At 42.8% G+C, this 26,967-nt stretch overlaps 1 protein-coding gene across 2 annotated transcripts in view; it reads left to right on the top strand.

The window, feature by feature from the left end:
- TESK2 (testis associated actin remodelling kinase 2) overlaps positions 1-26,967 on the top strand; it is a 610,614-nt gene that overhangs the window by 72,496 nt on the left and 511,151 nt on the right. For both annotated transcript variants that reach the window (XM_086952281.1, XM_086952282.1), the window contains one exon: positions 1,318-1,633. In XM_086952281.1, coding sequence (XP_086808407.1) covers positions 1,409-1,633 — 225 coding nt within the window. In that variant the 5' untranslated portion in view covers positions 1,318-1,408. The remainder of the gene's footprint in view (positions 1-1,317; positions 1,634-26,967) is intronic.

Below are 26,967 nucleotides of genomic sequence, written 5' to 3' on the forward strand. Positions count from 1 at the left end.
GAAACCGGTTGTTAACGGCAGTACATCAGTCTTGAGAAAATTGGCTACCTTTTTAGGACTTATCTTCAGTGCACTGCAGTAAAAATGCAAGTTAGTTGTCGGGATTAGAACAATGTAAATTATGTCATCTGTAACGAGATAGCTATATCTTTTAGTACTTTTAGAAAAAGCAGTTGAGTTGCAGGAAGTGTGCGTCATCATTTTTTTCCCTTCAGCGCTGCATTTGACAGAATCTGAACTTGTTCTGGACAGTACCATTCTCACCATTGTAGTGTGCAGAGTGTCAAGGACAATATCCTAGGCTACTGTGTCAGCAACTAATTTCCTTTAATGAATAGATATAGTGCATAGTCAGCAATCTTGTGTCATAGTTTCTGTACTGTGTCAAGTTCTAAAGCGAGTCTGGTGATTCCATAGGTGGTGGTTTTCTATGTAGCATTTTCTGGAGTTCCTATTCAACTTTAGTGAGTGTAGTAGTTGGGAAGACAGTTTTCTTCATCTCCATATTATACAATGTACTGGTTGCCTTTAATCATTTGACTTTAGAGACTTTGTCTGTCTTTTTGTTTTTATGTATGGGTGTCCCCAGATTATCCATAATTCTACAATAGGACCGGAAGTGAGGCTTTATCTTTCTCTTTTGTCACATTAATAAACAGTGCCTCACAGTATAACATTTGAACTACAGTATCCAAAACACATGAGAGATCCTCAGTTGTGTGACTTAAAAAGCCATTCAGCAACAACAAAAGTTCATATCCATCATTGGCCTAGCCATCATGGCCTCATTCTTTGCTGTTGCACAGGTCGAGTTGGGCCTCTCCCAAATTCTCTATTTAGCTGCCACTTAATTGTACTGTTTTTACTGCTTGATATGTTCATTTTGCTTATATTTCGCTAATTAGCTTGTAGGTGCTCTTTTTAGCAATGCTCCTGGGTTACGAAGTCTATTTTTCCCATCATATCTTATTCATTCTTCTCACAGGTTTAGAGGCTTTGAGCGCAAATAGTTGGTAGTGGGCTCAGCGTGCATCCGTGTGTGTGGCTCTGTGTGTGTAGCTCTACACATAAATAAAAGGCCTTGTCACTTTCAATGTCAATAGCTTAAACTCTCTGGAATACAAGACCTATTGCATTGCAAATTATTGTTCTTATTTATGATCAATGTGGTGTCTTTAGTAGGCTATATATACAGTTAGAGACCGAACACCCCACTGGTATCTAAAAGGAACCCAGTCCCTACATGTACTCTATATTTTAGTTAGTGGAGAGCTGGTTACAAATGCTATAACTTGGCTTTTTGTTTTTACTTTCTAGCATCCGACCAAAACAAAAGGACGTTTCCAAGACCCTAAAGATGTGAACTCCCACCCTTCCAAAAGGCAAATCATTTCCTGTTTGTGGGACAATGGATCGGAATAAACGAAATTCAATTGCCGGTTTTCCTCCTCGTATAGACCGTGTTGAAGACTTCGATGGTGGGTCTGGTGGTGGTGATGGTAATGCCGCCCAGATAGGCAGGGTCCCTTCTTCATCCTACAAAGCCCTGATAAGTGCCTTCTCTAGACTGACGCGGCTGGATGACTTCTCCTGTGAAAAGATCGGGTCCGGTTTCTTCTCCGATGTATACAAGGTCAGTGTGCATATTGTGTCTGAGCACTATCAGGCAACGCCATGTTAATTTTAGTCCAGTTGGTATTGATTTGACCAGTAACTAAGTTTCTTTGCGACATCTAATGACATCCCATTTTCCTGAATTCAGTGTAAAAAGGGTGTTAACATTTTTTAATTTTTTTTATTTATTTTATTTTTTTTAATTTATTTATAAAGTTTTATATAGTGCGAACTTGAACCCTGAAGGATATCCGAGCGCTTTATGGTTAGAAGGAGAGGAAGGAAAAAGATCATAACCAGACTAAAATGGGGAAACGAATGAGCATAACATCATATAGTGCAAACATAACAGATCCTATATAATTCAGGGGTAACGTGGGGTGGGCTAGTCAATGATAAAATGACATCAAGGGAGTGATGATACATAATGAAGTAATTGGGGCAAATACAATTGTAACAAAAATAATTATCAACCAATGCTGTAGTATTTACAGAGCGATTAGGGCTACAGTAGTCCATCGTGTTAAGGTAAGAACTTGTTCATGAGGAATCTTTTTGCTTCCAATTGGAAAGCAACCTTGGAGGAGATTCTACGGATTTCCAAAGGAAGAGAGTTCCAAATTTTTGGTGCAGCGCCAGAGAAGGCTTGTTGGCATGTTCTCTTTTTGCGGAAGATCTGAGGTTTCAGAAGAAGGGAGTTAATACTGCTAGATGATCTACCTGCTCCTGATAGAACTAGTTTTTGCGCAAGGTAGTTGGGGAATTTTGAAGTGGAGTGCTTTGTGGGATAGGCAGGCAATCTTCAGTTGAATTCTAGCTTCATAGGGCAGCCAGGTTAGAGCTTTTAAGACCGGGGAGATGTGGGCACTTCACTTGGTGTTTATGATGGCAGAATAATGCACATTTTTTTTTAGATTGATAAATTCATTAAGTAACTGAAAGTTCAATGTTTCCAAGCAATCTAGGAAATGATGGTTCCATTTGAATGGTTCTGGAAAGGTTTAAATAATATGCAAGAGTTTTGGGCCTGTTTAGACTGTCAAGATGACTGCTAGTGGTGACTTATCTTTGTCTTGTCTCATACCCCTCCTTAGAAGATCTAGAAGAATCTCATTTATGCACACTGCTTAATGTTGGGTGGCTTTCGGTTTGTCAGGTGAAGGCTTTGCATCATGACTTTCTGTACTGTAACACATTGTGCAAGAGAGAAATATTTGACTGGGTGGAGCTGAAGATTGGGAAAGAATTAACTGTGCTTGCAAGAGGATGTAGGTCTGGTAGTGGGAGGAGTATCCACGTGAATGCTTTGCATGTGGACCTCAGAGGTCACTTGCAGTCACTCCCATGTGAAACCTGGCAATCCCTTGACCACTCACTGGTGTTTACTGAAATCCACCACTATGCATATGTTGCATAACAATTGATCACATTTTGCAATTTGTTCATGTTTATCATTTGCATGCTCTGTTCTAGATCTTGTATGCAGCAAGGGTGTAAGTGATTAAACCTCTTCTGGACAGATGGCTTCCCCCTCCTCTACCCTGTTATATTCATGGCAGGCAAAGTGAGACGCAGCCTTAGATTATTGTAATGTCTCAGAATTTTTACAGAACTTTTAGAAATAAATATCTACTCTTTGTATAACTTTAACATCAACATGTGCACAGAAATCCACAGTTGAATAATGTATTGTAAGAATACGCTTTAGTTTTCTCATATGTTTTTTAGTTAAAGGACTTAAAGAACAATCTATTTAAAAGGTACGTTTGCAACTCACACTGCTTGTGTTTGGTCTCTAACTTTCTTAAACAAAGTACTGCTTTCACATAACTTCGTAGGTAAAGTGTGTAATAAACAACATTTATCGTAGTGAATGAGACTTGTTAATGAACAGTAAGTTGGATGATATCATTGGTGATGTAATTTAACATTTCATGAGTGATTTCTCATGTCAGAGCACTGGTCTATACGGTTCTAAGGCTATGGGCTTCCCACTTATGTCCACCAAAGCGGTAGTTACATTTTTTTTTTTTTTATTAGTTTCATCATAAAACATAGTGCAAACAATTGCACGCAGGTCAAGTCAAGTCAAGCAATTTATATAGCGCACTACATACCCAGAGGGTCTCAAGGCGCTTGAGGAGGGGGGGGGGGGAGTTTACTTATCGAATATCCAGGTTTTAAGCTGTTTTCTGAAGGCTAGGTGGTTTTGGGTAAGGCGGAGGTGGATGGGGAGGGAATTCCAGGTTTTGGCCGCTAAGTAGGAGAAGGATCTTCCCCCCCATGGTGGCTTTGTGGATGTGCGGAACAGCGGCGAGGGCTTGGTTGGACGAGCGCGGGTGGGAGTGTAGAAGGAGAGGCGCGTATTGAGGCAGTGAGGTCCCAGTTCGTAGAGGGCTTTGTGTGCGTGGGTGAGGAGACGGAACGTAATCCTTTTGTTGACGGGAAGCCAGTGAAGGTCTTTCAGGTGGCCGGAGATGTGGTCTGTGCGGGGGATGTCTAGTATGAGTCTGGCTGAGGCATTTTGAATGCGTTGGAGTTTTTTCAGCAGTGTTGCCGTGGTGCCGGCGTAAAGGGTGTTTCCGTAGTCCAGACGGCTTGTAACCAGTGCGTGGGTGACCGTTTTTCTTGTTTCGGTGGGGATCCAGCGAAATGTTTTTCAGTTGCATCGCTTCAAGGCATCGTAATACAAAACTATCTTATTATTCAAGAACATGAATCGGACACATGGGGGAACACCATCTGTACAATGCCTTATATGGGACAAATGGGACAAAGTGCTCTATGCGACCAATCAGTGTCTTACATGGGTCTCGACTCCAATGTAGTGGCCCTGCCATAGGTGTTGTATATGCACCTGTGACCTCCTTAGTCTTCTATGTTCCCACCACCTGTGGCGACGTTTCAATGGGAGTAGTCTGTGGGTCTGGCATCAGCAGTTGTATTTGAAAGGTATGTTTTGGTATGGTCTCCAATAGTTCCTAGGGCGCCTTCTGGGAGGGAGTAACTCATTGTATATATCAGCCTGAGTGTTACAATATAACATGTCAGCATGCCTTTCTTTAAGCAATTCAATTCAAAATGCTTTTATTAGGGTTGTCAAGACAAAGCATATAAGCAAAACAGTAAAAACATACATTCATTAAGAACAAGAATAAAACAGAGTTACAGATGTCTCGTTACAACTCGTGATTAAAACAGTAGATAACAAGAAATGGTTGTCATTAAATATACTGTACATCCCTCCTTAGTCCCATACATATGTACCATGCCGTGCACCTTTCAAAAATCTACTATAATATATTTCATTTTTCCATATAGTATTTGTTAACAAAGTGGCGAGTGCAAAAGATTTATGCAAAATTTGCATCAGTGCAAAATACAACAGTAAAGTGCCATATCAAGTGCTGACAAAGGGGCAAGGTTTTTTATTCACAGGGACTATTTGCGCTCCGCTGTGTTCCTGGTTGATGCCTATTGGGCTTAGTAGTTTCGGTTGGTGGTGCTACAGAAAAGGGGAGACCTTCCTAACCCCTCAATAGATGTTACTACACAACACCTGTACTTAAAAAACAATTTTCTATGCACACACAATTCGATTTAACATAGGGTAATACAAATGTTAGTTAGGTCAAAACACAAAATAAGTTATTGTCCACTTATTCTTGTGGGAGCAATTCTTTCTTTATTGCTCGAACTACACCGCGCCAGCCGACACGTGTTTCGTCAGAGTATGGGTCGCTCTGACTCTTCAGGGCTGGAATTGAAACAAAATATATACAGAACAGAATATTCTATCCAGAATGTTCAGTGCACCATCCATCTCAACAAGGAGGAATGATGCTGACTACTTACAAAGATGCATGTTTTTAACTTAAAAAAAAAAATATATTAGGCAAATTAACTGCCCATGAGGAAAGGCTTGAGGAACACATGGACAATCATGATAATTGTGTCTTCTATAGAAGAAACTCTACTCAGCAAATTGATCTTAACACGTGCGTGAACATGCACATGCATGGAAGAGGTGGCTCAGTGACATAATTCATGGTAACGGCGAGCTATTAGAGGTCAACATTCCACTCAAATATATTCACATAAAGTTCCTACACGTTTTGCCACGGAAATACGAAAATCACTTAGTCATTAATGTACTCTCATACAGTTTCCACACGTTTACAACAGAAGAACGAAAATCACTTGAAGTCATTGGTGTACAATGGTAAATTAAGTCTACGTGCAACACTAATGTGTAAAGAATGGTGAAAAAAAGGGGGGAAAACACAAGTAAAAGGCTACGAGCTATTCTCGGTCTGCGATAGAGAAAGAAAAGACCCTGCACCTGTGATCTCTGATTGGTGTGAGTTGTAGTACTTAAACGTGCAAGAAACCACATACCTTGCTTCTAATTTAGGCGTGGGTTGTAATTCCTGTTTACGAGAATGACAAAAGATAAATGTCATAATGAGACTAGGCTCCTATTATGATTGGTTATAGTCACAAAGGTGAAGAGAGTCATCATGTAAGCCCACTTACCACTTAACCGGTGATAATTCCAACCCGGTAAGGGTATCTGGATGCACTGTGTAGCTTGAATTTCCCACTTGTGTCTTCATCGATGTGGTACGGATGCCGTAGTTGTGTATGAAAAATGAACTATAGGGCTAAGTGAGAAAATGATCTCCAAAGTTATATTAAGTACAAAGTCTAAATAATATCCCCATTTCTATGTTAGACCCACGTTCTCTATTTGGTACCTGACCATTATACTCCTTTAAAAAGTATTAATCATTATAAAGTTTAAGGATAACCCTGTTATGACCTTATTTATCTTCTCTGTATATCTAAAAGGAATCCCTTGTGCGTGCAATATCACGGACAATGAATGACCCCACAGTATTGTGCCTCTGGTAAGATTCCACACTAAGCATAATTATTATTCCTAGCAAGTATTGCTGCCTGGTACGATCTTAGTGCTAATATTCCAATATCCCTATACTTGTTCTATAGATTTATTTCGTCACAAAGCTCACCTGTCTAACGAACTTAAATCATGTTCCAAGCGCTGTATGAATTAGCTAGGCGGAACAGGAAACTTCCTTTTGTGTGAAGGACTAATTAACCTGGAAAGACGTGCACAATAATTAAAACACCCCTATAGCTTTCATGCTTACTGCAATGGCTGTCACACTTAAATGCGATACGCGCCGAGAATCCGGTTATCCTTCGCACTCAACACTGAAAAATCCATCCGAATGTGCCTGGACCTGTAATCACCAAAATCGCGTCTTAATGTCTGCCTATTAATGTATCCTAACATCTTGGATACAAATCACCCACCAGTCTCCACACGTATCTTAGGTTATGCCTCGCTGCGAATCCGGCGTCTATCTGCAATGGAGTTCAGGGTGCGGAAGAAGAAAATGCAGCGCGTGATAAAAGGGAGACTCCTCCCATGTTAGTATGACCACTAGAACGCTGCCATACACCTCCGTTGATTTTTATGTGCAAAACAGAAGTGAAGTGGGGAAATACTGAAGTTTACTCAGGATTGTAGTACCAAATATTGAATTATGAGCGGTGTCTCTTAGACAACAATCCCTCTCCATGATTATGGATCGGAATGGATCAAAAAGGTAAACGCTGGTTGGCAAAATACCAGAGTGAAGTTATGTTAGTAAAAGGGTAGTCCAATAAGACTCCCCATATTCTCCCATTAATTAAGTATTTTAGGAGAGGGCCTGTTGTCGGTGGAAAAAATATATAATGTGCTATGACTGGGGGCACGAAGAATGGGGGGGAGAGGTTTCAACTAAATATAGGGGAAGGGGGGACCAGTAATGGGAGGGAAGGGAAAATGTGCAAAGAGCTGGGTACTGAGTGTGAAACCTTTCACCACGAATAATTACTAGGACCAATTGTAACGTCCTACATTCTATCACTGTATAGAATGTCCTTATCTAATATATATTGTTAATGTCACCCCGTTGTGTGTTCAAAGTGACAATTAAAGTGACATGTGATGCATGCTTATTTATCTATTTACAGAAATGCCATGTATCATTTAAAATAATTAAATTTGTCACTTGGTACATTATCCAGTAAATTGTATACACTGAAAATTTGATCTCTGGGAGTCACTCCATCTGAAGTCACACATTTACCCCAGAAAAAATTACATTTCGGAATCACAGTTCAACCCCTGCTTCACCGATTCCAAACGCATTATCCACATAGCCTCAGCTCTACGTAGTTTAAGTTCCCTGTTGCCCCCTCTAGGGTTTTGATCTATCACTTCAATCCCAAAAAAAGACATCTCCTTGTGGGCGTTTTGGGCAGGGCATAGTGAAGCGTGGATTGCTGCTGGGTATCTCGGGTCCCCATTTTTCAGGGCTCTTACATGTTCTGTGATTCGTGCTTTTAGGGGTCTGATGGTACTGCCCACATACTGTTTTACATTTGCACACCAGTATGTATAACCCATATCTTGTGGTACAATTGATATTTTGTCTGATTTCATACCACTGGTTATCGGGTACCTGAAACTTTTCACTGTGTGTTGGGCCCATTTGCACATGTTACAGAAACCGCATTTATAGAAACCCTTGGTGTGTGGGGTTAGCCATGTCTTCATTTGTGGTGTTCTTGGAAGTGATGGACTAAGCCTAGTACGTAAAATCCTCCCTTTTTCTAAACGTGATCAAAGCTTGTGCTGATATTTCCTGTGTCAAGATATTATCTCGTTTAAGGATCCACCAGTGTTTATTGAGAGTTTTTCTTAGTATTTGGTTCATGCCATTGTATTCAGTGATCATGCATATTGTGGTGTTGGTCGATTTGTTTGCTGCACTGCCTCTTAGCGTTTCTGTTCTTGTCACTCTTGATATTTTCTTGGCTGCTCTTGTCAATGTTGTATTGTCATACCCTCTGTTCCTAAATCTTTGTTCATTTCTTTGATACAATTTTCAAAGTCTTGGTCATTGCTACAGGTACGTCTGGCTCGTAGAAATTCACCATATGGTATGGATCTGATTTGATGCCCTGGATGACTACTGGATGCGTGCAATATTGAATTGCATGACGTGCCTTTCCAAAAAAGTCTGCTGTTCAGTTTATTGTTCTCCACATACAGTTCTATATCTAGGAAGTTTATTTTTACATCACTCTGTTCCATTGTAAATGTCATACCATATTTGTTCTTATTGAGATAATCCCTGAAGTCATTTAATTCATTGGTCGAGCCCGACCAAATGAGTAAACAATCGTCAATGTAACGACCCCAATAAACAATATGATCAATCCAGCCAGCCCCCTCGTTACCCCCGATATATTCGGTTTCAAGGCAGCCCATGTACAAATTGGCTGAAGAGGGTGAAAATGTTGATCCCATAGCCACCCCCTTGTTTTGTTTGTACCATTTACTGTCAAACAAAAAAATTATTTTCAAGGATTAACTTCATCATTCCTATAAGCATCTCATTGTGCAACCACTGCGTAGCTGGTTTGTTACTTAGTAAGCGAGTGATTGCTGTCAATCCTTTGTCTATCTCTATACTCCTGTACAAAGATACTACATCTAAGGTGGCTAGAAGTAAGTTGGGTTGCCATTGTAAGTCCTCTAGAAGGCCCAAGATGTGTTTCGAATCCTTTATCTAGCTAGCCATAGTCCGGACAATAGGGCTTATGAATAGGTCTACATATTCTGAGAGCTTTTCTGTTGGTCCATCTATTCCTGCCCGGTGGAAAAGGCTTGTGTTTATGAATCTTGGGAAGTGTGTAGAGAATAGGATATGTGGGTCTAGTGGTTTTCAGATATGCTAATTCGTCATCATCCAGAATCCCTTGTGTATGCCATATGGCTAGTTCTTTATTTATTTTAGTACAGAGTGGTCCTATTGGATTATATCCTAATTCCTCATAACATGTTCTGTCGTTGAGTTGGGACAAGATCTCTGTATTATAGTCTACTAAGTCCATCACCACTACATTTCCTCCCTTGTCTGCCTCTCTGATGATGATTGTGTGGCCATTAGCTAATTCTTTGAGGGCCCTTCTTTCTCCTGCACTTAGGTTGTAATGTGCCTGTCTCTTGATGGTTAATCTATTGTGTGTGATGTGTTCCAAATCTTCTAATACTCTTTTATGGAAGTCATCAATAGAATTACCCCCTGTTAGTGTGGGTGTCCACTTGGACTTATTCCTAAATCCACTCGATAATGTGAGATCAGTATCAATGTGTAACTCCCCCAGCAATTGGGACATTGTGTGTGGTGATTCTTCCCTTTCTGTAATGGACAGTAGTATCCTGGTGGCTTGCACATCTTGGATAGATGGTGCATTACTCACAGAACCCAGATTCTTGTTGCACACTTTTTTTTTTTCATCGGATTGCACAAAAAATGCTTTTTTATTTTCAAAGTACGTACAAATTTGTATAAGTCAACTTTCAGCTTGCATAAGTCACCATCTTCAGTCGGATTAAAACTCAACCCTCTGCTAAGAAGACTAATCGTGTCCCCTGTAAGCGTTTTCGATGACAAGTTTACTACCTGTACCTCTTCTGTTCTATTGATTACTTCATCATTCCTTTGCCCAATCTTAGTTTTTGTCTGTAGTTGTCGCTTTCCGCCCCTTTTGCCTCTCCTGGTTTTATACCTCCTAAAAAGTTTGTGCCCATACGCCGGTTCCCTCTCCTGGCAGTTCTGACCGCCTGAAAAAAATTCGATCTTTCTGGGTTGGTGCTAACTGAGCCTTCATTCTCACTTCCACTTAAGGATGGCTCATTTATAGAAGAAATGCTGGATCTTTCACCATTCTTTACACATTAGTGTTGCACGTAGACTTAATTTACCACTGTACACCAATGACTTCAAGTGATTTTCGTTCTTCTGTTGTAAACGTGTGGGAACGGAATGAGCGTACATTAATGACTTTAAGTGATTTTCGTATTTCTGTGGCAAAACGTGTAGGAACTTTATGCGAATATATTGGAGTGTAATGCTGACCTCTAATAGCTCACCGTTACCATGAATTATGTCACTGAGCCACCTCTTCCATGCATGTGCATGTTCACGCACGTGTTAAGAGCACAACAATTTGACGAGTGGAGTTTCTTCTATATAGAAGACACAATATCATGATTGTCCATGTGTTCCTCGAGCCTTTCCTCATGGGCAGTTATTTTGCCTAATATTTTTTTTTTAAAAAGTTAAAACATGCATCTTTGTAAGTAGTCAGCATCATTCCTCCCTGTTGAGATGGATGGTGCACTGAACATTCTGGATAGAATATTCAGTTCTGTATATATTTTGTTTCAATTCCAGCCCTGAAGAGTCGGAGCCACCCATACTCTGACGAAACACGTGTTGGCTGGTGCGGTGTAGTTCGAGCAATAAATAAAGAAAGAATTGCTCACACAAGAAGAAGTGGACAATAACTTATTGTGTTTTGACCTAACTAACATTTGTATTACCCTATGTTAAATCGAATTGTGTGTGCATAGAAAATAGTTTTTTAAGTAAAGTGCCATATGCTTCCAACAAATACAATTAATTTGTGCAAGTTAGCTTCAGGGCAAAAATACATCAGTAAGGTACAGTGTGCTTCCTTAGTTACCAAAATATTTGAGTAACACAGTATATAAAACAGACTCTGGTGACAGCAAAAAGTTTCCATCTAATTTACTAGTGCAAATTTAGCAATAAATTAATGGTTGAGTGGATGCTACGCAAATTCTATAAAAATTAATTACATTTCAACAATATAAAGATACTTAATTCTCACTAACAAGATGAAAATATGATTTCTGTTTAAAACTTTTTGGGATTAACCATAAATGATTGCATCAAATAATTATAGATTTCCTGGCGGCTTTACATTTTATTATATAAGTTTCAACAAAAAAAACAGATATCTGGACTTTCTAATGACGACATTAATTTCATAGCTGATTTTGTGGATTGAACATTGTATTTTAAAAAGATAGGTTTTAAATAAAATTTCCTTAAAAAAATGATAAAATTTACAAAACAGTAAAAAATGGCAGCAGCTTTGTCTTGAGGCACAATCGCATGGGCATATAGAGTTTGTACCAGTTTTCATGTGCGGAAATACCACCAAATGATGCACAATTCCTAGCCTAAGACCAGTTAAAACAAATCGATGGGAGTTTTGTGTAACCATGGATATGTAAGCCTGGAAGTCTTTGTTTAAATTTAGTTCCAGATAAAAAAAACAACTGTCGATAGCTTCCTGGACTGCCTTTCTCTAACCTCCTTCTTATATGATAAAAACCTGTCTTTTAATTCCTTCTTAGTAATTGTAGCTGCAAGCTCGAGTGCAGAGAGGATATTAAAGTAAAATAGGAGGTTATACCAGTGTTGAATGTATTTCAACAACAGGATGTGGGAAAAAGGATCAAGCCTCAGGCAGTCTCTGATTATTTTTTGTGTAAATAGCGTTTCAGTTTTTGACCATATGGATCGCCAGAGTGTCAAAGAGCGTAGCGCTGCTAAATCCGAAATGTAATTTATGCCTACTTTCTCATGTACAAGTGCAGTTGATGCTGAGGGAGGGACACACAACAATCTCCTTAAACTTATTTTCATCGTGTTGTAGAGATTTCCCGCATTGATGTCCCCAGATTCCTTCCTCATATTATGCAGATGACACACATCCAGCGTTGTAAATAGTTACCATATCTTTAATTCTAATGGACCCCAATTTGGTCGAAAAACTGAATATACTATTTGTGTTTATGCTCATTTTCAGGCTTATATTATTATGTTCATTTATCCATCTCCCATCACCAGCAAATGTTATCCCGAGATAACAAAAAGTTTTAACTGATTGCAACTTGTCATTTTCTAAAAATAAAGAGCAAGCTGACATTGCTTTCTTCCCGCATGCCATGGCAAAGGTCTTACTTTTGTTGATTTTAAGTTTCCTGTCTCTTTATAAATGTTGTAAAGTTATCTATGAGACGCTGTAGACCAATTTGGGTGCGCGATATTAAAACCGCGTCGTCCGCGTAAAATAAAATTGGGACCGCTGCACCTTCTATAAGCTGGGCATCTGCTGAAATCTGACCTAGGGTTGAGTCTATTCAATTAATAAATAATGAAAATAAAAGCGGTGCCAAGACACAACCCTGGCGTATGCCTCTTGTAACCTTAAAGAAAGGGGTCATTCACCAGATGAACCGTATCGTACTTTACAAGATAACCTTTCATAGAGCCTCGCTAAAAAATTTACTATTTCCTTGGGCGCACCTTGGTCAAGTAAAATCTTCCATAATATGGCATGATCCACGAGATCAAAGGCGCTGCTCAAGTCTGCAAAGCAAAGGAACAGATAACCCTCCTTAGCAACAGTGTATTTATTGATCAAAAGATCAAGATTAACCACTGTTTTAGAGTTCCGAAGCCGTATTGTGCTTTAGATAAAATATCATGCTCTTCTGCCCATGTTTCCAGCCTCTTTAACTTAACTCTACTCAATACTTTGATAGAAGCGTCTAACAAAGAAATGGGGCGGTAGTTACACGCCTCAGATTTAGACCCTTTCTTAAAAAGCGTAATAATTAGCGATTGGCCCCATGATATTGGTAATTGACCCTCTGCCGCCACATTAAAAAACCTTACTAAAATAGGGGCCCAGAGGTCCATTTCTGTTTTTGTGAAGGTCTACAGGAACCCCGTCCGGGCGCTTTGCCTCCTTTGCTGATGATTTCTTTAATCTGCGGGCTGCCCATCCAGCTCAATGCCAACTGGTTTAACTAGAAGAAGTCCACCAAAGCTGTAGTTACTCTCCTATGCCTCTTAACACTCTTCTAAAAATTGGGCTGGTTCTAATCTCCCCAGTGTGTTCTCCCCACAGCACAGTACTCGGGGAGAGGGGGGGGGGGAAGGGAAACAAACCGCATCTCCTCCAAATCTGTTAGAGTACTATCCACCACACACCCCACCACTTCCAACATCCTTCACTTCTCAATAAGGCACCGCCGAAACTCCTCTCTTCCAATCCTCGTCCCTTTCCCACATCCATAGTGGCAAGCAAACAAGTCATTCATAGTTCACTGGTTACCCCCCACCCCCAAATGGGATTTTGGCCACCCTGTTGAGCACACCTAGCCCTTTGCACACCTCTCCGCTCAGAAACCCAGTATCTGGGTGGTCAAACTCCTCTACCATGTTCACGGAGTATGCTATCAGACCAAGCCCTTATCCACAGGTCCCCACGCCGCAAGTGCAACCATCACTAACGGACCTTGAAACTCAACCTTAGAGCAGCCAACATATCTCAGAGCTTCCATAAATCTATCCTCGAAATGAAGAGCATCCTACACCTCACTGAATACTATCTCTCGAAAATCAAGCTCCCTCATAAAACAGTTATATTCCCACAAACCAAGTTTTGCCTTCAACCCATGCCACTGGCCAATAGACACCTTCGGAAACATCTCAAATACCTCTCGGAGGATGAAACACTAGCTCTCCTCTTATTCTGTGAGGCAACTTCTGACGCTCCCAATCCACCAGACAAGAAATATGAATACATAATTCATATGGTGTCAATCAACACTAACAGAATGTCAACTCTCCCAAACAGAGGAGTAAACCGCAATAACTTAGTGCGAGTACCTTTTATCCTCCCTACCTCACAAAATAAGCTCCAATCCACCACTCTCTGGCCTCTTACTGAACTGCCCATCAACAGCGAAGCATGCTTCCGACATTGCCACACTCATCCTGAGCCAAGAAACTGTTGTATCAATCTTAACCGAATCATGGCTCAACGAAGCATCATCATCTTTCCTAGATTTATTGGTCCCTCCAAACTACAACTTGACCTGCAAATAAAAAAAGGGCGAGGTATTCTTACATCTACTGCGCCAACCTCTCCGTTACCGAACTTGACTCTGATCCCACTGACTCCTGCAAATATCTTGCACTCTCTGTATGCAACTACTCTAATCAATTGTGCACCCGCCAGGTAAAAATTACACATTCATCGACCACCTCATGGAAATCATTAAAGCCACGGTCTGCTCCCTTCTCCCCCCTCACACCACTGTTATATCCTCGTGCCTGCTTGTGCTTCTTTCTGTGCTCGCCTCGCCGCATGCTCTGGAATGTGGAATCCTGTGTCTAGGTATTCCAGTGATTCCAGTGCAGCGGTTGGCGTGGGCTCTTGATGGTTCCTACTCGGCTATCTAATAAACCTTCACTTTCCACTATATCCTGGCCTGCCTATTTCTTCCCATCGTGGATACTTCACTGGCGACTTGGTGAAAGCGAATCTACGCGACCTAAGAGCCTGCAGCCCCGGTATCCCCGGACCAAGATTACCGTTGCCATCCTGATGTACTGAATCTCTTCTATCATCTCGGCGGAGCCTTCGTTGTCAGTTTGCTCGCAGTTCCCCGAAAACCCCGCTTTTTCCACGGGAAGCGGTGAGAATAATTTCATTTTATTCTTCTTTGGCGCTTAACGCTGTGCTTCCCTGTGCGCGAGTTAATGCGTGCGCACTGTCACGCGTTTAGAATACTATCTTCAGCGCGAGTAAACGCATGCGCTCAAGCTCCTCCGCATTCGAACTTGGCAGCGTCAGCACAAGCAAACGGCACCTGCACAGAATTATTATTAACCTGCCTGCCATTGTGACGTCACAAAGCTCTTCAAGGAAATTCTCATTTCTCCTACAAAGACTATAATTTCTCAGTATAAGCATTGTTCTTCAAGGAATCATTCTATACAAGAACTTCTACCACAGTTGTTTGTGACATCGCAATACATCACAAAGACAGTTCCATTATTCTGGTGAGGTCATATTTCAGTACTATTGTTTATTCTCTATTATTCTTTGCCAAGCATAATGGAGGGTTTCAATGCTCCTCCCCCATTTTGGGAATGGAAACAGTGGCGTGAAGGTTTTGAGGCATACCTAGAAGCCATTAGTGGTGAGAATTATACAGACAAACGCAAACTCGCCATTCTTAAACATTCTCTTGGCGCAGAAGGAAGACCAATTCTTTCTCATCTTCCTCCCCTGACTTTAGATAATTCTTCCGAAGAAGAAACCGATGTTTATGAAAATGCAATTATGCAACTCGATAAACAGTTTATCAAAAAGGTCAATGAAGTAGTGGCACGTCATAAATTTCTCAGTAGACAACAGCTTCCCATTGAACCGATTGATTCTTTTGTCAAGGATTTAAGGATTTTAGCTTCCAAGTGCAACTATCAACAGTTCCATGATCAAATGATAAGAGATCAGCTTGTGCATAACGTTCTGATGTGAAACTGCAAGAGAAATTACTCGATGCTAAGGATTTATCTCTTTCAAAGGCACTTGACATTGCGCACCGATTTGAAGATATGAAATTGGGCATCAAAGAATTGTCCGATAAAAAGCCTAAAGAATCCTCTTTAGAAAAACCCAACATTTCTGTAATTCAAAATGTCAAGAAAAACTCATCTGAATTTTCTTCAAACAAACCTATATTTCCTTCTTCATCTCATCAAAGTTTCAGAAAGGAAGTGGTTTGTTTCAAATGTGGCTTTCCAGGCCATGTGGCAACGGATAAGAGATGTCCCGCTATTGGACAATTTTGCAACTACTGTAAATCTAGGGGTCATTTCGCCAGAATGTGCAAAAGTCGCAACAGATCAAAATATTCTAATTCTGATTCTAGACGTCCCAAATTCTCTGAGGTTCAACCGGTGGACATTGATGACGATGAATACGATGATATCTGCACTGTCTACGAAGTTGGAGAAGAAAAAAAGGACTCACCCTTCTGTATGCTTCAAATTGGATCCAAATCAATAAAAGTCATGGCAGACTCTGGTGCAAAGTACACATTAATTGGTGATGATGTGTTGTTAAAAGAGTTTCCAGATGTCATATCTTTATTTCCCTCTGACATAAAATTAAGGGGATATGGTAAAAAACCCATTGAAGTATTTGGGTACTTTCCCTCCACTTTATCGTTTAAGGGCAAGTCAATACATGCTAAAGTTTATGTTGCTAAAGATGGGTCATGCTTACTGGGTTGGCCACAACAAAGAGAATTGATGATGAAACTTGATCCCAATCATCCTGATCAAGTTTTAGGATATTCTGACTTCATCAATTCTGTTGATGTGTCCTCTGACAACAAATGGGAAACTATTTTTCCACAGGTCTTTTCCCCAAGTTTGGGTTTGCTTAAAAATTTTAAACACAAAATTATTCTTAAACATAACGCTGTTCCCAAGGTACACAAAGTACGCAACATACCTTTAGCTTTACGAGAATCTGTTAAAAAAGAACTTCAGAGATTATGCGACTTAGATGTAATCGAGGAAATTGAATCCTCTGAGTGGCTTTCGCCTGTAGTCGTAGCCCACAAACCCAATGGGAAAATTCGCCTTTGCGTGGATATGCGCGATTTAAATTCCAATGTGTGGGTTGATAGACATCCTTTACCCAATATTGGAGAGATGTTCGCTAAACTTAAGGATGCATCTATCTTCACCACATTGGATTTATCTAACGCATATCATCAGATAGCACTTCATGATGATAGTAAGCATCTGACTTCGTTTATAACCACTGAGGGTGCATACAGATATAAAAGGATGCCTTTTGGGTTAGTGTCCGCATCCTCAGTGTTTCAGCGAGTAATGCACAACATGTTTAAGAATGTTTCTAATGTGTTATATTTTCAGGACGACATATTGGTTTTCGGCAAGGACGAATGTGAACATTCTGAAATTGTGTTTAAAGTCCTGTCCATCCTACAAGACAACGGTCTTACCCTCACCAAAGAAAAGTGCAAATTTGGTAAAGATTCAGTAGATTATCTGGGGCATTCCATCAGTAAAGAGGGCATCTCTCCCAAATTGAGTTTAGTTAAGGCAATTGAAAATGCACCTGAACCTGTCAACAAGGATCAGCTTAGATCCTTTCTCGGTTTAGCCGAATATTATGCCAAGTTCATCCCTTCCTTCTCTGATAAAACTTCTCACTTACGTAAATTGATGAAAAACCAACAACAATTTATTTGGGATGATAATTGCAAATGTCAATTTAATTTTATCAAGAAATGTATTATTTCTGCTCCTGCCTTATCCCCATTTGACACCAATTGTAAATCATTTATTGTCACAGATGCAAGCAACGTTGGCATTGGTGCGGTTCTGATGCAGAAGCAAAACAGCGGTTTTGTTACAATTGCTTTTGCATCAAGACCGTTACGGGGTGCTGAAACAAAATATTCCACTCTTGAAAAAGAAACATTGGCTTGCTGGTGGGGAATTGAGTACTTTCGCAGATATGTATATGGTACAGATTTTGTGGTACGTTCTGACCATCGTCCCCTGGTAGATCTTTTTACGACCAAAGGATGTGGCAAAGCCACTTCTAGAATTGAAAGATGGCAGTACAAGTTACAGGATTTCCATTTCTCTGTTGAGTATATTCCCGGTGCAAAGAATGTCCTTGCTGACTTTCTTTCCAGGCTACCTGTAGAAGACGATAATCATGTTGCTCCTGACAATGATCCTGACAAGGTGGTGTCAATTTGTGAGGTCTCCAATGGGTGCATTCGTGAAGATGATTGGGTTTTAGCTTGTAGTAGTGATCGTGATTACTTGGATGTCGTGTCTTTTGTCAAAAATGGTTGGCCTTCCAAGAACAGCTTATCCCCTAATGTCTTACCTTACTTTCAAGTTGCTCAAGAACTTTCCATACAAGGAGAAACTTTATTAAGAGGTTTACTTTTAGTGGTTCCTGACAGCTTAAGGAACACTGTATTAGACATGGCTCATGAGGGTCACCCTGGCATGTCCAGTATGAAAAGAAGGATAAGAAGTGAATTTTGGTGGCCTGGGATCGACAAATTAATCGAGAAAAAAGTAAGATTTTGTGTTGAATGTTGTGTGAGTGATAAATCGCAAAAACCAGTTAGAATCGTGATGATATTTATCTCCAGTCCATCAAAGCCTTGGGAGTGCGTTTCTGTTGACATTGCCGGTCCGATGTCTTTAGGTCAAAGTCCAGTTTATGCCATTGTTTTGATAGACCAGTTCTCCAGTTGGCCTGAAGTAAAATTTGTTCTGCATGTATCTTCTAAGGTAGTAATTGACTTTCTCAATTCAGTTTTTGAAAAAGAAGGTTTTCCTACTTCCATCCTTTCAGATAATGGCACACAGTTCACCTCTGCAGAGATGAAGTCCTTTTGTTGCAACCATGGCATTTTACACAAACGTTCTTCTGTCTATTACCCACAAGGCAACGGTATGGTAGAAAGGTGGATTAGAGTACTCAAGGAGGGTCTGCAACTTGCTGTATGCAACGGTGAGAATTGCTACGAGGCTGTTGGGAAACTCTTGTGGAGTTATCGGAATACTCCAAAGTCCCATGGTGACCTTTCCCCTTTTGAAAAAATGCGAGGGAGGAAGGGTGTATGTAATTTAAGCAGGCCCTGGATGCGAGACCTTGTAGAAGGTAAACCTACTAGATGCAGTGCTCCTGTGTTGTCTGTCGTTTCCAGAAATCCATGCAAAGTTGGTGATTGGGTACGGGTGAGAAAGTCTGGTTTTCTTAGATCTGGTGTTTCACGCTTTTCTGACCCGTTGTTAGAGTGGGTAGGCAAGTTGTAGAATTGTCAGACGGCAATGTTTGGAGCCTCTCTAAGGTTGTCAAAGTTCCGCCTCTCCTTAGCAGTCCCATTCCTCCTAACCAGTCAGGGACCTCCTTCTAGTACCGATTCATGTCACTTTCCTGTTTCCCCTCGTCCTCATCAGTCCACTCCCATTCACAGCCCCCATTTGAGTTTTCCCCGTCTGAGGAAACCTCCTGTTTGGCACAAAGATTACAATGTTGGTGCATGATTTTCTTCCTTCAAAATGTTATGTAATTTCATTAATTATTTTGCTTGTATGAATTTCATGTTATGATTAATTCATTTCTTTTCTAGAAAGGAGGATGTGTTATATCCTCGTGCCTGCTCGTGCTTCTGTCTGTGCTCGCCTCGCCGCATGCTCTGGAATGTGGAATCCTGTGTCTAGGTATTCCAGTGATTCCAGTGATTCCAGTGCAGCGGTTGGCGTGGGCTCTTGATGGTTCCTACTCGGCTATCTAATAAACCTTCACTTTCCACTATATCCTGGCCTGCCTATTTCTTCCCATTGTGGATACTTCAACCACCCATGACCTCTTCCTCGGAGACTTTAAACTTCACTGAAACGACCTCAATGACCTTCAGATCAATGCTCTCAAAGACTTTGTAGCTGACCAATCCCTTTCTCAAGCCTGCACTTTACCAACTCACACGAAGGCTCCACACTGGATTGGATCATATCTAAGGCAACGGCGGTTAGGCTAAACTCAGTAGCTCCCTGCGACTTGTCACATCACCACCCTATTACCGAGCGTACTCAAGAAAATATCAGCGCAACCAGTGAAACCAAAACTCTGGCTTAGGGACACAAAGAACCTAGACTTTGAGAAGCAGGCTGCGCGCTGCGAGAATGGTCACCCCCAAAGTTATCAAAGGTTAACGAACTTACAGAGCACTACATCTCAACAATGCCTGACATTGACTCTCTAGCCTCGTTAAAGCTAAAAAGATCTCAGATCAAAGACAAAAATCCTTGGTTCAACGGGTCCATTAACAATGAAAGGAGAATTCTTCAGCTTACAGAAAAATTGTAGACAGCACCCCTCTGCCTCCCAACTAAAACTTCTTTGAAAAACCAGAAATGCATACAACAAGAGCATCCAAACAAACTGGCTAACACCTCTAAAGAAGATGCAAAATCCCTGATAACCTGTGAGGAGTTCTCCTCCTTTGCAGCCAAAATGAACTCCTTGGGAAACGAGCTTAATTCCGCTGCCATCATCGGATCTCCTCTTTCTGAGACCTATCTCACGACACATCCCCTCCAGGCAACTCCCAAAAAACAAGTGCTTTGGTCCACTTTCAAGCTATACGACGACTATTCCATCTCGAAAATTCAATCCTCCATAAAACCGAACAACCACTTTAATGACCAGCTCCCCTCTAACTGCTTGGCCGTGACCAACCAATTTATCACTCGTATTTGGACTAAATTAACTAACACTTCTCTAATACAATGGTCCATACCTGCCTCTCTAAAAGCTGGTCAATCCATCCCCATCTTAAAAAGAACTATTTTGAATCCAGCTAATCCAGATAGTTTCAGACTAATATCCAATATTCCACATCTAGTGAGAGTACTTGAGAAATATGTGCAACGTGAATTGAACCGACACATTGCTAATTTCAACCTGCTAGACTAATGCCAATCTTGTTTCAGGCCAGGTCACAGCACTGAAACTACTATTCTCCATATTGTAGATGACTCTCTTCAGGCTCTTGACCAAGGCAAAACGTCTCTTAATTCAGGAGGACCTACCATCTGCATTCGACACAGTCTCAAATACATGATGGGAGTAGGGGGAACCATTCTAGAATGGTTTAGATCCTTCCTTCAGAACCGCTCCCAGAGATTCTTAGTCAACTGTAATCTATCTGCTTCTTCTCAGATATTGATTGTAGTCTACCAAGGCTCAAGTCCCTCCCCTACCCTCTTCAGCCTTTACCTTGAACCATTAGCTGAAATATTGTGTATCACCAACATCTCTATCCACATGTATGCTGATGATTCTCAGATCAACATCAACATCTCATCCCTAGAAGAGATCACCTCTATGAATGAGGCCCTTAAACTGACTGTTCAATGGTTCGCCAGCAACCAGCTCAAACTAAATGCGCAAAAAACAGAGTTCCTTCTAATCTCCCCTCCTGAAAGTACCAATGGCACAATCGAATGGATCACTCTTTGCACACAAAGTACAGTCGCCTAGTGATTTGTAATAGCTGGCTATCGCTACAAAATGCTCTCAAGATCGCCTGTTCCAAATGTTTTAGTAGGCCACGACTACTTTCAGTTCGGTCTCCCATTTGGTCTTACTAGTGCGCCTCAGGTTTTTACTAAAGTGATGGTGGTCGCTGCCCACCTTTTGGAGGTTGGGACTACCAGTCTCTTCATACCTGAACGACTGATTACTGAAGGCAGGCTTGCCTCAGACAGTTGTGTGCCTCCTCCAGACAAGAGCCAACTTGTCGACATCCCAGGAGGTTTCAACTTTTGACCTGGGTCTCGGTGAGAGTGGCACTGAGGATTCTTGGCCTGCTGTAGTCTGCTTGTAGGAAAGGTGTAACTGCAACAAATGATGGACGGAATGCTGAATGATTCAAACTTTTTCCCCCACTCAAGAGATCCGTGTTAAATCAATCTTTCTTCTGCCCACTACGCCACCCCAGTTTGGACCCAGCCAAATGCAAATAAGTCTTGACCCTGTGCTTCATGGGAACAATCCAGACCGAACTGCTTGTGGAGCATGCCAGGTGTCACATGTGGACTCTATAGTGGATTCTGAAGTCTGAGTGGTCTCGGCACCCAGGGAACCTTTAATATTTCATCCATGTATTGAAGAAGACTGCAAAAGATCTGCGATGGTGGCTGCTGGACCGATGGCAAACCTGTCATCCTACCACACGCCAATCTAACAGCTGTGTCTGAGCCCTCGTTGCTGTAATGGGGATCTCACCTGGGAGAGGTGCAGAGCGGAGGTCTCTGTCCCCAGTGGATAATCTCCACCACCTCAGTCTGCTGGATTTGCAGGCGGTTTGCTTGGCATTAAAAGACAAGGGGTAACGGGTACAGGTTCTCATGGGCAACCGCACCACCATCTGGTACTGCAACAACCACTACAGAGTGGGGTCCTGTACCTTGATACTATGTGACTCTAGAAGTGGCTCAATAATCAGGGCAACTCCCTTAGTATGCAGCGCTTGGCAAGATACTTAGATGGTACGCAGACAGACTCGGCCCATGTTGGCTTGCAGGTCATGAATGGCGGCTGCACTCAGAGGTGGTATAGGCAATATTCCTGCCATGGAGAGATCCCTAGCTCGATCTTTTCACCATCACACGGAATGTGCCATGCCCAGGTTTTTGTAGGTAGGCCTTCCGAAGGCGGCTCTCCCTCAGACGCCTTTTGCTTGCATTGGAGTTCAGGACTCTTTTACACTTTCCTTCCACTACCTCTTCTGCCCAACATTCTCAAGATCTGGAACAACCGGGCCTTAGGCATCCTAGTGCTGGGCGAGCAGAGGGCGATCCCAAAACTTCTGGCCATCAGCATCTATTCTCTGATCCAGCAGCTCCTTTGAGATAGGAGATCCTGTCACAGCAGCAAGGAGTGCTGCACCCAAGGCTACACCACCTCCACTGAGAGGTTTGGAGATTGAGCTGCTGTAGTTGACAGCTTTTGGTCTCCCTTCTGAAGTAGTGGGTATCGTATTAGCAGCGAGGCATCCATTGACAAAAACGACCGATACAGAAAGCTGTAAGAAATTTGTTGTCCAGTGTTTTCCCCAAAACCCTAACTTTGGTAGGCATAGCTATTTGATATATTATTCTTTTGTTTATCTTTATTGCAGCAAAATCTTTCTGTGGTAACAAATAAAGGCTCCTTGTCTGCTGTTTCCGCTTTTCTGCAGTTACCTCATCTGGACAGCTGTTGCCTTATCCTTGATCACCTTCAAGACAGACTGTGAGTGAGCTTGAGGCACTATCTGTCCCAATAACCGTAAACCAGCTTCTTGCTGGAGAAGTTTGTGCTCAGGGATAAGGCAGTCCTCATAAGACTGTCCACATAGGACAGTCCATTATTCTGCTAGTTTTTTTTGCTCTACCTCATCCAAGGAGAAAAAACGACTTCATCACCTAGACCCTAAAGGACATGTGAGCTTTTATATTTATCATACCAAGGATCATTGAGTGGATAGTTAACCCTTTGAGGGATTGTCTGGAGCAAAGAAGGGAAAGGTCGTGCAGAAGCAGACATCTTTCAATGGATTGTCCTGTACATCAAAATTTGGCAATACTTGGCCAAGAAACAGCTTACGTGAAGTCTGAGTGCTCATTTTACTGGAGCAAAGGATGCTACCACTGTGCTGGTGTGCGGAGTGCCAGTCTCTGACTTCTGTCAGACGGCCACATGGGTGGGTGCCATTTCACACTTTCACAAATAAATATTGCCTAGACAGTCGGGTCCAGCAGGAGGGGCACTTTGACTGTTCTGCCCTGCATGATTTTCTGGTCTGAACCATTCCACAGACCCTCCATCTGGAGAGGTACTGCTTTGGTATCTATTTGCATGGTGTGGAATCTACTGTTAGAAGTATCCATCACAAGAACAAGTAACTTACCTTCGGTAACGCTCTTTCTGGTGGATACACTATTTAACTGCAAATTCTTCAACCAGACTCCTTCCGTCTGTGTGAAATGGACTCTTTTGGTCCACGTTAATAACTTTGTACACTGGCACAATCTGATGACTTATATCCCGTCAATTGTCAGCTTTAGGGTCTGTTTCAGCTCTGCGGACCCCTAGAAGGCCTTCTCCATCTCCGTTTTGAAATAGCACCACAGTGCTTCCCAGTTACCCAATGGACCCTGCTCCACTCTCCACTGATACAGTTGTGCAGTGCAGACTACCTCGAGGCATACTAAAGATCCCAATGAAGGTTGAGTTTTATTGGAAGTGGCACTTTCCATTGTGCCTACGCCAGACCAACCCACATCTCCCTCATTAAGGAGAAGTAGTCCTCTGCGCCTCCAGTAGTGCCCACCCCTTACCATCCTCCACCCAATTAAATAGAAGTGGGCCCTTTTACCTCCTCTTGGACATAGTTTGTCTCTCCATTAAAAAAAAAAAGAATAGACTCCTGTAATTTTTCTGGGACCTACCCAAGATCTCCATTAAAGAGACGTGGACAACTGGCCTGTATCCAAGTTTCAGCCACACTCTCCGTGGCATGTCGCATAGCCCCTACCCCCAACAGCCCCACCCAATTAAAGAGGAATTGGACCTCTGCACCTGCTATGGAGCTTGTTTCATATTTCCTCAGTAATGTGTTTCCTAGATGGGCCATGCTCCTGCTGTGCACTGAAATAAACAAACCACCGTCTCTGAAGCGCACAGGGCAGTCTGGGCTCTCTTCACAAGAAACTGCCTAAGGTGTAAGGGATTCCCGAACTCTTTATTGAAATGCATTGTTGCTGCAGTGAGGCTAGCTTGGAGCAGGAACTCTCACTGCTAGAATGCATTGGAGCTCCTGCGTGTTCTGCTATTCTTTGAAGACCAGGGTTCTTATCCACAAAGGTGGTCTTCGTGGACCCCCAGACTCTTAAGAAATTACCCGGAGAGCTTCCTGGCCCAGCTCGATCTAGAGTCATAGCATGGGATGCTTTATTAATGGCATGTCTCACCTTTCTCTTCACACTCTGGGTGGTGAGGAGAGTTGGTGTTTATCACACTTATTACATATTAATTTCTATCCTCATTCTAAAAGAGTTGTATTTATGATCATTGATAAATCATATTTCCCCTTTTGGGTTCAGTCTGCAAGACTGCATGGCCATGACAGACATTTAACTTGTGGCCTGCAGGGGAGAGGGCGAGGGCTCTGGGGAGAGGGCGCATGAAGGCTGTTGGAGATCACAGGCTGACTCCTCTAATGTTTATTGCCCTGTATAAAAATACTGAGTGAAAGGATCTTTCCTCTCTGGCCTATGCGCAGCCTGCAAATGCCAAAGTGTAGCAGTGGTTGGGGGGGGTGGAACGGGGGGGGTTTATACCCCAGCAGTAGACAGTTGGGGGAATACGTAGCCCGGCAAGTAGGGAGAGGTAATACATAGCTTGGGAGAGGAAATATGTATCCCGGCAGTGGGGGGGTGGTGGGGGTGGGGGGGGGGAGGAATACGTAGCCCGACATTGGAGGTGTGGGGGAAGAATAAGTATCTGGCAGTGGGGGGAAGAATATGAAGCCCGGCAGTGGGGGATGGGGGGGAAATATGTAGCCCAGCAGTGGGGAGGGGGGGGGGGGAGAATGTAACCCAGCAGTGGGGAGGGGGGAGAATTTGTAGCACAGCAGTGGAGAGGGGGGGAGAATATGTAGCCCAGCAGTGGGGGGGGGGGGAGAATATGTAGCCCAGCATTTGGGGGGGGGAATATTTAGCCTAGCAGTGGGGGGTGGGGGGGGGAGAGAATATGTAGCCCAGCAGTGGGGGGGGGAAATATGTAGCCCAGCAGTGGGGGGGGGGGGAGGGGGGAATATGTAGCCCAGCAGTGGGGGGGGGGGAAATATGTAGCCCAGCAGTGGGGGGGGGGGAGAATATGTAGCCCGGCAGTGGGGGGGGGGGGGAGAATATGTAGCCCGGCAGTGGGGAGAGAGGTAGAATATGTAGCCCGGCAGTGGGGAGAGAGGTAGAATATGTAGCCCGGCAGTGGGGAGAGAGGTAGAATATGTAGCCCGGCAGTGGGGAGAGAGGTAGAATATGTAGCCCGGCAGTGGGGAGAATGTGTAGCCCAGCAAGTGGGACGATAGGTAGCCTAGCAAGTGGGAGGGGGATATGTAGCCCGGCAAGTGGGAGGGGGGAATATGTAGCCAGGCAAGTGTGGGGGGGGAATATGTAGCCCGGCAAGTGGGGGGGGGGGGGGAATATGTAGCCCGGCAAGTGGGGGGGGGGATGTAATGTGTAGCCCGGCAACTGGGGGAGGGATGTAATGTGTAGCCCGGCAAGTGGGGGGGGGGATGTAATGTGTAGCCCGGCAACTGGGGGAGGGATGTAATATGTAGCCCGGCAACTGGGGGGGGGATGTAATATGTAGCCCGGCAACTGGGGGGGGATGTAATATGTAGCCCGGCAACTGGGGGGGGGATGTAATATGTAGCACAGCAACTGGGGGGGTGTAATATGTAGCCTGGCAAGTGGGGGGGAGTAATATGTAGCCCAGCAAGTGAGGGGTGTAATATGTAGCACGGCAAGTGGGGGGGTGTAATATGTAGCCCGGCAGTGGCAGGGCGCGGGAGGAGGGAATACATAGCTTGGCAGTGGGGGGAATATGTAGCCCGCCAGAGGTGAGGGGGGGGGGGGATGTGTAGCCTGTGCTGTTGTTGGGGGATATTCGTAACCCGGCAGTAGGGAAGAGGGAGAATTCGTAGCCCGGCAGTGAGGAGGGGTTCTTAACCTGGTAGTGAAGGGGGTGTCCTGAACCTAGCAGTGAGGGGAGGGTGGTCTTCTTTTTTTTTTTTTTTTCTCTTGCTCATTCTGCAATAGTGTATTTGGAGTTATCAGGGTCCCGCTTCTCTGCTTTCTGAACCTTCACAACCCCTGGATTTGGGGAGTCTCACTATGCGTGTTTTCAGAGTAGGGCCCCCTTACTTCCTTGACACTTTTAATAACTTTTACTCTAACTGGGGGAGCT

The sequence above is a fragment of the Lissotriton vulgaris genome, chromosome 1_1, assembly GCF_964263255.1.
Source record: "Lissotriton vulgaris chromosome 1_1, aLisVul1.2, whole genome shotgun sequence".
Taxonomy (NCBI): domain Eukaryota; kingdom Metazoa; phylum Chordata; class Amphibia; order Caudata; family Salamandridae; genus Lissotriton; species Lissotriton vulgaris.